At 35.4% G+C, this 13,081-nt stretch overlaps 1 protein-coding gene across 1 annotated transcript in view; it reads right to left on the minus strand.

Moving 5' to 3' along the window:
* GRIA4 (glutamate ionotropic receptor AMPA type subunit 4) overlaps window positions 1–13,081 on the minus strand; it is a 412,492-nt gene that overhangs the window by 122,655 nt on the left and 276,756 nt on the right. Inside the window, exon 4 of the mRNA XM_061154923.1 lies at window positions 6,474–6,527. Coding sequence (XP_061010906.1) covers window positions 6,474–6,527 — 54 coding nt within the window. The remainder of the gene's footprint in view (window positions 1–6,473; window positions 6,528–13,081) is intronic.

Genomic DNA, 13,081 nt, shown 5'->3' on the forward strand with positions numbered 1-13,081 from the left:
CTTGATTGTTCTCTCCCCCTTTTGACTCTCCTTTTTCTCCACCAATTCACCTCTATCTCCTCCCTCCCCCTTCTCTTCTCTACCCAACTCTGTGAATCACTTTCCGGACTGTTTAGGGAACTGATTACTGGCTGGATCTGTCTCTCTCCTTTTGATTCCCACTTTTCTCCTCCTGGCCACCTTTGTCCCCTTCCTCCCTCGTCTCTTTTCTGTGTAACTCCATGAACATCTCTGAGGGGTCCAGACTGTGGAGAACACATAGGGAAGTGATTACTGGCTAGATTGCTCTCCCCCCTTTTGATTCCCCCTCTTTACCTCCTGGTCACCTCTATCTCCCTCCTCCCTCTTCTCTTCTCCATGTAACTCTGTGAACCTCTCTGGGTGTCCCTCACTGTGGAGAAACTTTTAATCATTAACCTAGATCTTTTATCATCAATGCTGTATAGATGAAGAAGTCTTGAGGCTATTCTAAGAATAAGACTGAAAACCAGAGGCAGAAGGCTTAAGTTCAAAACCTGAGAACACCAGAGAATTCCTGACTCCAGGGAACATTAATCAATAAGAGCTCATCAAAAGCCTCCATAATTATACTGAAACCAAGCACCATCCAAGAGCCAAAAGTTCCAGAGCAAGACATACCACACAAATTCTCCAGCAACACAGGAACATAGCCCTGAGCTTCAATATACAGTATTCCCAAAGTCACACCAAGCCAACTGACATCTCAAAACTCACTACTGGACTCTTCATTGCACTCCAGAGAGAAGAAATCGAGCTCCACCCACCAGAACACTGATACAAGCTTCCGTAACCAGGAAACCTTGACAAGCCACCCATCCAAACCCACCTACAGTGAGAAACCTCCACAATAAAGAGGAACAACAAACTGCCAGAATATGGAAAGGCCACCCCAAACACAGCAATATAAATAAGATGAAAAGGCAGAGAAATACCCAGCAGTTAAGGAACAGGATAAATGTCCACCAAACCAAACAAAAGAGGAAGAGATAGGGAATCTACGTGATAAAGGATTCAGAATAATGATAGTGAAAATTATCCAAAATCTTGAAAAAAAAAAATGGAGTTACAGATAAATAGCCTGGAGACAAGGATTGACAAGATGCAAGAAATGTTTAATAAGGAACTAGAAGAAATAAAAAAAGAGTCAGCATATAATGAATAATGCAATAAATGAAGTAAAAAACACTCTGAAAGGAACCAACAGTAAAATAACGGAGGCAGAAGTTAGGATAAGTGAGGTAGAAATAGAATTGTAGAAATAAATGAAGCAGAGAGGAAAAGAGAGAGAAAAAAAGGAATTAAAAGAAATGAGGACAACCTCAGAGACCTCTGGGACAATGGTAAACACCCCAACATTCAAATCATAGGAATCACAGAAGAAGAAGACAAAAAGAAAGGCCATGACAAAATACTTGAGGAGATAATAGTTGAAAACTTCCCTAAAATGGAGAAGGAAATAGTCACCCAACTCCAAGAAACCAAGAGAGTCCCAAACAGGATAAACCCTAGGTGAAATACCCCAAGACACATATTAATCAAATTAACAAAGATCAAAAACAAAGAACAAATATTAAAAACAGCAAGGGAAAAACAACAAATAACACACAAGTGGATTCCCATAAGGATAACAGCTGATCTTTCAATAGAAACTCTTCAGGACAGAAGAGAATGGCAGGACATACTTAAAATGATGAAAGAAAAAAAAAAAAAAACAAAAAAAAACTACAACCCAGATTACTGTACCCAGCAAGGATCTCATTCAAATATGAAGGAGAAATCAAAAGCTTTACGGACAAGCAAAAAGTGAGAGAATTCAGCACCACCAAACTAACTCTCTAACAAATGCTAAAGGATCTTCTCTAGACAGGAAACACAGAAAGGGCATATAACTCGAACCCAAAACAACAAAGTAAATAGCAACAGGATCATACTTATCAATAATTACCTTAAATGCAAATGGGTTGAATGCCCCAACCAAAAGACAAAGACTGGCTAAATGGATACAAAGACAAGACCACTATATATGTTGTATACAAGAGACCCACCTCAAAACAAGGGAGATATATAGACTGAAAGTGAAGGACTGGAGAAAGATATTCCATGCAAATAGAGACCAAAAGAAAGCAAGAGTAGCAATACTCATATCAGATAAAGTAGACTTTAAAATAAAAGCTGCAAAAAGAGACAAAGAAGGACACTATATAATGATCAAAGGATCAATCCAAGAAGAAGATATAACAATTATAAATGTATATCACCCAACATAGGAACACCACAATATGTAAGGCAAATGCTAACAAGTATGAAGGGGAAATTAACAAAAACACAATAATAGTGGGAGAGTTTAATACCCCACTCACACCTATGGGTAGATCAACTAAACAGAAGATTAACAAGGAAACACAAACTTTAAATGATACAATGGACCAGTTAGACCTAACTGATATCTATAGGACATTTCACCCCAAAACAATGAATTTCACTTTTTTTCTGAAGTGCACATGGAACCTTCTCCAAGATAGATCACATCCTGGGCCATAAATCTAACCTTGGTAAACTAAAAAAAATTAAAATCATTCCAAGCATCTTTTCTTACCACAATGCAGTAAGATTAGATGTCAGTTACAGGAGAAAAATGATTAAAAAATCCAACATATGCAGGCTGAACAACATGCTGCTGAATAACCAACAAATCACAGAAGAAATAAAAAAAGAAATCAAAATATGCATAGAGATGAATGAAAATGAAAACACAACAACCCAAAACCTATGAGATACTGTAAAAGCAGTGCTAAGGAGAAGGTTCATAGCAATGCAGGCGTACCTCAAGAAACAGAAAAAAGTCAAATAAATAAAACCTAACTCTACATCTAAAATAACTTGAAAAGGAAGAAATGAAGAACCCCAGGGTTAGTAGAAGGAAGTAAATTTTAAAAATTAGGGCAGAAATAAATGCAAAAGAAACAAAAGAGACCACAGCAAAAATCAACAAAGCTAAAAAGCTGGTTCTTTGAGAAGATAAATAAAATTGACAAACCATTAGCCAGACTCATCAAGAAACAAAGGGAGAAGAATCAAATCAACAAAATTAGAAATAAAAATGGAGAAATCACAACAGATAACACAGAAATATAAAGGATCATAAGAGACTATTATCAGCAACTATATGCCAATAAAATGGACAACTTGGAAGAAATGGACAAATTCTTAGAAAAGTACAACTTTACAAAACTGAACCAGGAAGAAATAGAAAATCTTAACAGACTCATCACAAGCATGGAAATTGAAACTGTAATCAGAAATCTTCTAGCAAACAAAGCCCAGGACCAGACGGCTTCACAGCTGAATTCTACAGAAAATTTAGAGAAGAGCTAGCACCTATCCTACTCAAACTCTTCCAGAAAATTGCAGAGGAATATGAACTTTCAAACTCATTCTATGAGGCCACCATCACCCTAATACCAAAATCAGACAAAGATGCCACAAAAAAAGAAAACTACAGGCCAATATCATTGATGAACATAGATGCAAAAATACTTAACAAAATTCTAGCAAACAGAATCCAGCAACATATTAAAAAGGTCATACATCATGACCAAGTGGGCTTTATCCCAGGGAAGCAAGGATTCTTTAATATCTGCAAATCAATGAACATAATACACCACATTAACAAACTGAAAGATAAAAAAAATATGATTATCTCAATAGATGCAGAGAAAGCCTTTGACAAAATTCAACATCCATTTACGATGAAAACCCTCCAGAGAGAAGGAATAGAAGGAACACACCTCAACATAATAAAAGCTATATATGACAAACACACAGCAAACATTATCCTCAATGGTGAAAAATGGAAAGCATTTCCCCTAAAGACAGGAACAAGACAAGCGTACCCACTCTCACCACTACTATTCAACATAGTTTTGGAAGTTTTAGTGACAGCAATCAGAGAAGAAAAAGAAATAAAAGGAATTCAGATTGAAAAGAAGAAGTAAACCTCTCACTGTTTGGAGATGACATCATCCTCTACATAGAGAATCCTAAAGACTCCACCAGAAAATTACCAGAGCTAATCAATGAATATAGTAAAGTTGTAGGATATAAAATCAACACACAGGAATCCCTTGCATTCCTATACATTAGCAATGAGAAAACAGAGAGAGAAATTAAGGAAACAACTCCATTCACCATTGCAATGAAAAGAATAAAATACTTAGGAATATATCTACCTAAAGAAATACAAGACCTATATATAGAAAACTATAAAACACTGATGAAAGAAAACAAAGAGGACACAAATAGATGGAGAAATATACCATGTTCATGAATTGTAAGAATCAATATAGTGAAAATGAATATACTATCCAAAGCAATCTAAAGAGTCAATGCAATTCCTGTCAAACTACCCATGGTATTTTTCACAGGACTAGAACAAATAATTTCACAATTTGTATGGAAATACAAAAAACCTTGAATAGCCAAAGCAATCCTGAGAAAGAAGAATGGAACTGGAGGAATCAACCTTCCTGACTTCAGACTCTACTACAAAGCTACAGTCATCAAGACGGTATGGTACTGGCACAAAGACAGAAATATAGATCAATGGAACAAAATAGAAAGCCCAGAGATAAATCCACCCACCTGTGGACACCTTATCTTTGACAAAGAATGTAAGAGTATACAATGGAGAAAAAACAATCTCTTTTACAAGTGTTGCAGGGAAAACTGGTCAACCACTTGTAAAAGAATGAATCTAGAACACTTTCTAACACCATACACAAAAAATAAACTTGAAATGGATTAAAGACCTAAATGTAAGACCAGAAAGTATAAAACTCCTAGTGGAAAACATAGGCAAAACACTCTCTGACATAAATCACAACAAGATCCCCTATGACCCACCTCCATAGTATTGGAAATAAAAGCAAAAATAAGCAAATGGGACCTAATTAAACATAAAAGCTTTTGCACAATGAAGGAAACTACAAGCAAGGTGAAAAGACAGCCTTCAGAATTGGAGAAAATAATAGCAAATGAAGCAACTGACAAAGAATTAATCTCAAAAATATACAAGCAGCTCCTGCAGCTCAAATCCAGAAAATAAATGACCCAATAAAAAAAAATGGGCCAAAGAACTAAACAGACATTTCTCCAAAGAAGTCATACAGATGGCTAACAAACACAAATGCATGAAAAGATGCTCAACTTCACTCATTGTCAGAGAAATGCAAATCAAAACCACAATGAGGTATCATTTCACACCAGTCAGAATGGCTGCTATCCAAAAGTCTACAAGGAATAGATGCTGGAGAGGGTGTGGAGAAAGGGACCCCTCTTACACTGTTGTTGGGAATGGAATCTAGTACAGCCACTATGGAGAACAGTGTGGAGATTCCTTAAAAAACTGGAAATAGAACTACCATATGACCCAGCAATCCCACTGCTGGTCATAAACACTGAAGAAACCATAATTGAAAACACCAATAGAGTATACTAATGCATATATATGGAATTTAGAAATGTGGTAATGATAACCCTGTATGTGAGACAACGAGAGAGACAAAAATGTATAGAACAGTCTTTTGGACTCTGTGGGAGAGGGCGAGGGTAGGATGATTTGGGAGAATGGCATCGAAGCATGTATATTATCATATGTGAAAAGGATTGCCAGTCTAGGTTCGATGCATGAGACAGGGTACTCAGGGCTGGTGCATTGGGATGACCCTAGGGATGGAATGGGGAGGGAGGTGGGAGGGGGGTTCAGGATGGGAAACACATGTACACTCGTGGCGGATCCATGTCAGTGTATGGCAAAACCACTACAATACTGTAAAGTAATTAGCCTCCAAATAAAATAAATAAACATATTAGAAAAACAAAAACAAACAAACAAACAAACAAAAAGAAAACTGCCAATGTGTATGACTCCTTGCCACCCTATGGACTGTAGCACACTAGGCAACTCTGCCCATGGGATTTCCCAGGCAGGAACACTGGAGTGGGTTGCCATTTCCTTCTTCAAGGGATCTTCCCAGATCTGTGATTGAACCCCCATCTCCTGCAATGGCAGGCAGAGTCTTAACCCTGAGCCACCAGGCAAGCTCATGTCACTATGCTAGTTGGATGCATAACTCTTTAACTAAAATGCTTACACTTTTACCTCTTAGTTGTGCAGAAAATCTTGTTACTTTGACCTCTAATGGGAAGAACAGTCCTCAAAGATTTCTGAAATACTATCCCCTAGGTTATTATCCTTCAGATAGTCTTAAATAAAATTCTCCATTTCTTAATAAAATTTTTTGTGAACACATACAAGTATCATCCTATGTGTTGTAAAAAAGCTTAATGTAATGTAGTTTAACAATTTATTACAGTATTATTTTATGGTGCAGTTAACATGATCTTGACTGTCTTAACAATTCTTATGAAAAATAGAAATAAAGAGTTCTTACCAAGTTTGCAATGATATAATGATAGCCTTTAACGTGCTTTCCAACACTCACAATCTGTGAAGATATAAGAAAATATGAGGCAATAAATTTAACTCTACTGAATGATTATATTTTTAAAAAGGAAGAATTTTAACTACTGCAGCATAATTTCACATGATAAGAAAATAATATATTAATAATTTTTCTTGTAAAAGTGATTTATTCTAATAAAAAGAAATTCATAAGCTATTTTAGAAATTAAGTGGTTTAAGTAAAAAAAAATTCATTCACACTGTATAAATGCCAAAAGTTTCATTATACATTATTCAGAAAACTACTATGCTGTAATTCCCTCAATGAGAATGACAATAGTTTGCATATATTTCTAAAAAAAGAATAGTTCAACATAAGAATGATTATTTTGGTTTAAATAATTTAGATGTACTTAATTTACTGATAATTTACAGGAATTCATGATAGACTGTTAGATATTTTCAACTGGTGAGAATGATTGTCTATGAGTAGATTGGATTGTTGTCCTGAAAAGCAAGTAAAGATTTTTCTATGGCACAGTATCTCTCTTTAGATACTGTGAATACTTAGTTAAAACCCACTCACCTGTGGATGTAGCAATAGTTTACTATAATAAAAAGAATAAGGATAAAACAACATCAAAAGACCTTTACTTCTGCTAGATTTACCTTTTCAATGAATGTTTTTAGAAATGTTTAGAAAATTAGGAATAAGAAATTTTAGGAAAAAGTAATTCAATATTTTTAAAAAGTATAAGTTTATTTCTATATTAGAAATTAAAATTCTTATTTTGCAATGCTGAAATTCCTTTTTAGAGAAAAATCTTATATCAGTTGCTAATGAGCTGCTTTGTAGAATCATTGATATCTTCAAAGGTAGCAATAAAATATATTTTCATATAATTTTATCATTAAAGAAAAAAACTGAATTTTTTTGTAGTTTAATATCTTTTAAAATAATTTAAAAAATTAGTGATATGTATGAAACACAGGAAAGCTATTTTATTGTATTTATTATAGTTTTCAAGATAGCAGAAGTAGCTTTATTCTGAAGCTTGCACAGCATTGCAGAATAAAGCATTAGTTATATCCAGTATTTCAAAAGTTTCTATATGAGTTTTACAAGTTTAATTACTAAAATATTTAATTTAATGAAATGTTTAGATAATCCCCGAAATGTTTGAGCAAAACTTCAATCAGACATTCCTTGTGAAAATTACTGTTAGTAAGTACCAGCTTATTCCATATGGTATTTTTGAACTAGGGAGCTATGATATAGTTCTCATTTTCATTCTTATTCATTCCACATAACCACATTTTCATGCAGATGTAAAGCTTATTCCTGAGAGATTGGGGTTAATTTGTGCAGGACTAACACATTACAAGCTGGCCAGCACCAGAAACAACTTATCATATTTAAGGGTTGAGAAAGAAAGCATCTGGAAGCCAAAGATACACTAAATGAGACTTTGCATTCTTCTTCAATACTTCGTTGGCTTTTAACCAGAGCCAAGTTGACCTGATATAAGTCCCCTCTGTTTTAAACTCCCACCTGCTCTTTCCTCTCCTACCAATCTATTTTCCAAATCTACTTTCTATTTTGCAAAGTCTAATCCATTTTTAAAAAAAATTTATGGAGTATAGTTGATTTAACATGTTGTGTTAGTTTTTTCTGTACAGCAACGGGAATTAGTTATACATATATATTTATCCACTCTTTAGATTCTTTTCCCACATAGGTCAATACAGAGTATTGTGAAGAGTTCCCTGTGCCACACAAGTAAGTCTTTACTATTTATATATGGTAGTGTGTTTATGTCAATCCCAGTCTCCCAATTTGTCCCTCCCCTGCATGTGTGGAAGCCCAGGTAACCATAAATTTATTTTCTACACTTTATTTCTGTTTTGTAAAAAAAGTTCACTTGTACTATTTTTTGTTTCATATTGCTCATATAAACAATATCATATGGTATTTACCCTCCTCTCTCTGACTTACTTTACTCAGTATGACAATCTCTAGGTCCATCCATGTTACTGCAAATAGCATTATTCTGTTCTTTTTCTTGGCTGAGTAATATTCCACTGCATATGTGCCACACCTTATTTATTAATTCCTCTGTTGATGGATATTTAGATTGTTTCCATGTCCTGTCTATTGTAAATAATCCTGCAATGAAAACTGGAGTACATGTATCTTTTTGAATTGCAGTTTATCTCTGAGTATATGCCCCAGGATTGTTGGATTATATGATAGCTCTAGTTTTAATTTTTTGAGAAGCCTCTTTACTGTTTTCTACAGTGGAGGCACCAATTTTCATTTCAACAGTGTAGGAGCATTACCTTTTCTCCATATCCTCTGCAGCATTTACTGTCTGTGGATTTTTTTAATGATGGCCATTCAGACCATTGTGAGATTATACCTCATTGCAGTTTTGATTTATATTTCTCTAATAATTAGTGATGTTGAGCAAGTTTTTGTATGATTTTGGCCACCTGTATGTCTTCTTTGAAGAAATTTCCATTTAGATCTTCCACCCCTATTTTGACTGGGCTGTTTCTCTTTTGATATTCAACTGTGTGAGCGCTTTGTATATTTTGAGGATTAATCCTTTGTCATTTACTTCATTTCAAGTATTTTCTCCAACTTTGAGGGTTGTCTTTTCGTTTTGCTTATGGCTTCCTTTGCTGTGAAAAAGCTTTTAAATTTAACTAGGTCCCATCTGTTTACTTGTATTTCCATTACTTTAAGTTCAGTTCAGTTAAGTCGCTCAGTCGTGTCCGACTCTTTATGACCCCATGAACTGTAGCACCACAGGCTTTCCTGTCCATCACCAGCTCTCGGAGTTTGCCCAAACTCGTGTCCATTGAGTTGGTGATGCCATCCAACCATCTCATCCTCTGTCGTCCCCTTCTTCTCCTGCCCTCAATCTTTCCCAGCATCGGGGTCTTTTCAAATGAATCAGTTCTTCACATCAGGTGGCCAAAGTATTGGAGTTTCAGCTTCAGCATCAGTCCTTCAGTGAACACCCAGGACTGATCTCCTTTAGGATGGACTGGTTGGATCTCCTTGCAGTCCAAGGGACTCTCATGAGTCTTCTCCAACAACACAGTTCAAAAGCATCAATTCTTCAGTGTTCAGCTTTCTTTATAGTCCAACTCTCATATCCATACATGACTACTGGAAAAACCATAGCCTTGGCCATACGGACATTTGTTGGCAAAGTAATGTCTCTGCTTTTTAATGTGTTGTCTAGATTGGTCATAACTTTCCTTCCAAGGAGTAAGCGTCTTTTAATTTCATGGTTGCAATCACCATCTGCAGTGATTTTGGAACCCCCCAAAATTAAGTCAGCCACTGTTTCCACTGTTTCCCCATCTATTTGTCATGAAATGATGGGACCAGATCTTAGTTTTCTTAGTTTTTTTTCACTCTCCTCTTTCACTTTAATCAAGAGGCTTTTTAGTTCTTCTTCACTTTCTGCCATAAGGGTGGTGTCATCTGCATATCTGATGTGATTGATATTTCTCCCAGCAATCTTGATTCCAGCTTGTGCTTCCTCCAGACCAGCATTTCTCATGATGTCCTCTGCATATAAGTTAAATGAGCAGGGTGACAATATACAGCCTTGATGTACTCCTTTTCCTATTTGGAACCAGTCTGTTGTTCCATGTCCACTTCTAATTGTTGCTTCCTGACCTGCATACAGATTTCTCAAGGGGCAGGTCAAGTGGTCTGGTATTCCCATCTCTTTCAGAATTTTTCATAGTTTATTGTGATCCACACAGTCAAAGGCTTTGGCATAGTCAATAAAGCAGAAATAAATGGTTTTTCTGGAACTCTCTTGCTTTTTCGATGATGCAGCGGATGCTGGCAATTTGATCTCTGGTTCTTCTGCCTTTTCTAAAACCAGCTTGAACATCTGGAAGTTCACTGTTCACGTATTTCTGAAGCCTGACTTGGAGAATTTTGAGCATTACTTTGTTAGTGTGTGAGATGAGTGCAATTGTGTGGTAGTTTGAACATTCTTTAGCATTGCCTTTCTTTAGGATTGAAATGAAAACTGACCTTTTCCATTCCTGTGGCCACTGCTGAGTTTTCCAAATTTGCTGACACATTGAGTGCAGTACTTTCACAGCATCATTTTATATGATTTGAAATAGCTCAACTGGAATTCCATCACCTCCACAAGCTTTGTTCCATTACTCTAAGAGGTGGATAAAAACAAAAAAATCTTGCATTTTTAAGTCAGAGAGTGTTGTGCCTATGTTTTCCTCTTAGAGTTTTATAGTGTCTAGTATTTCATTTAGATCTTTAATCCATTTTGAATTTCTTTTTGTGTGTGGTGTTAGGGAGTATTTAAATTTCATTCTTTTACATGTATCTGTCCAGTTTTTCCAGCACCACTTATAGAAGACGCTGTCTTTTCTCCATTGCATATTTTTGCCTTCTTTGTCATAGATCAGGTGACCATAGGTGCATGTGTTTATCTCTGAATTTTCTATACTGTGCAATTGATCTATATTTCTATCTTTCTGTACATACTGTTTTGATGGAGTATAGTCTGAAGTCAGGGAGAGTAATTCCTCCAGCTGTCATTCTTCTCAGGATTACTTTGACTATTTAGGGTCTTTGGTGTTTCAGTAAAAATCATAGAATATTTTGCTCCAAGTCTATGAAAATTGCCATTGGTAATTTAATAGGGATTGCATTGAATCTGTATATTGCCTTGGGTACTATAGTCATTTTAACAATATTGATTCTTCAAATCCAGGAACATGATATTTCTCTACATTTATTAGTATCATTTTTTATTTATTTCATGAATATATTACAACTTTTTGAGTATAGTTCTTTTGCCCTATTTGGTAAGTTTGTTCCTAGGTATTTTACTTCTTAAGACAAGAACAAATGGGGTTGTAAATTCTCCTTTTGATCTTTTATTGTTAGTATATAGAAATGCAATACATTTCTGTGTATTAATTTTGCATTCTACAACCTCCCCAAATTCATTGATGAGATTTAATAATTTTTACTAGTATCTTTAGGATTTTTCTATGTGCAGTATCATGTCATTTGCAAACACTGACATTTTTACTTCTTTTCCAACCTAGACTTCTTTTATTTTTTATTCCTCTCTGATGGCCATGTCTAGGACTTCCAAAACTATGTTGAAAAAAGAAGTGAAAGTGTATATCCTTGTCTTGTTCCTAATCCTAGAGGGAATGCTTTCAGGATTTCACTACCGAAAATGATGTTTGCTGTGGTTTTTATCATATACAACCTTTATTCTGTTAGGTATGTTTTCTTGATGCCCACTTTTTGGAGAATTTTTTTTTCTTTTCTTTTTTTTTATATCATATCATAAACGGGTGTTGAATTTTGTTGAAAGCTTTTTCTTCATCTATTGAAATAGTCATATGGCTTTCATTTTTTAATTTGTTGATATGGTATATCACATTGATTGATTTGTGTGTAGTGAAGAATCCTCACATCCTTGGAATAAATCCCACCTGATCATTATGTATGATTATTTTGATGTGTTTTTGGATTTGGTTAGTATTTTTTGAAGATTTTTGTGTCTAAGTTCATAAGTGATAGTGGCCTATAATTTTCTTTTTTGTGTGATATCTTAGTCTGCTTTTGGTATCAGGGTGATGGTGGCCTCATTGAATATGCTTCAGAGTGTTTCTTTTTCTGCAATTTTTTAGAAGAGTTTGAGAAGGATAAGCATTAGCTCTTCTCTTAGTACTTGATAGAATTAGCCCGTGATGCCATCTGGTCCTGGGCTTTTGTTTGTTGGAAGGTTTTAATCATAGTTTCAATGCCAGTGCTTGTGATTTGTCTGTTCATATTTTCTATTTCTTTCTGATTCAGTCTTGGAAGGTTGTACTTTTCTAAGAGTTCGTCCATTTCTTCCAGGTTGTCCATTTCACTGGCATATGGTTTGTTGTAGTATTCTCTTATTATCTTTTATTTCTGCAGTGTCAGTTCTAGCTTCTTCTTTTTCATTTATATTTTGCTAATTTGATTTCTCTCCTTTTTTTTTACCGTGTCTGGAAATATCAACAACACATTTGGCCCAAGAACTGCTAACGAACCTAACAGTGCAGTGGTGGTTCAAGAAGTTTTGCAAAGGAGACAAGAGTCTTGAAGATGAGGAGCATAGTAGCCAGCCATTGGAAGTTGACAATGATGAACTGCAAGTCATCATCATCAAAGCTGATCCTCTTTCTACTACATAAGAAGTTTCTGGAGAACTCAGTGCTGACTATTTTATGGCCATTCAGCATTTAAAGCAAATTGGAAATGTGAAAAAGTGCAATAAGTGGGTGACTCATGACCTGACCAGAGCAAACAAACAAACAAAAAAAATTGCTTTAAGGTGTTGTCTTCTCTTATTCTACACAACAGCAATGAACCATTTCTCAATCAAATTGTGATGTGTGGTGAAAAATGAATTTTTTGATAACTGACAACAACCAACTCAGTGGTTTGACCAAGAAGAAACTCCAAAGCACTTCCCAAAGCTAACCATGCCCCCACCCCCCAAAATGGTCATGGTCACTGGTGGTTTGCTGCTAGTCTGATCCCATTAC

This window comes from Dama dama, chromosome 1, assembly GCF_033118175.1.
Source record: "Dama dama isolate Ldn47 chromosome 1, ASM3311817v1, whole genome shotgun sequence".
NCBI classification, from domain to species: domain Eukaryota; kingdom Metazoa; phylum Chordata; class Mammalia; order Artiodactyla; family Cervidae; genus Dama; species Dama dama.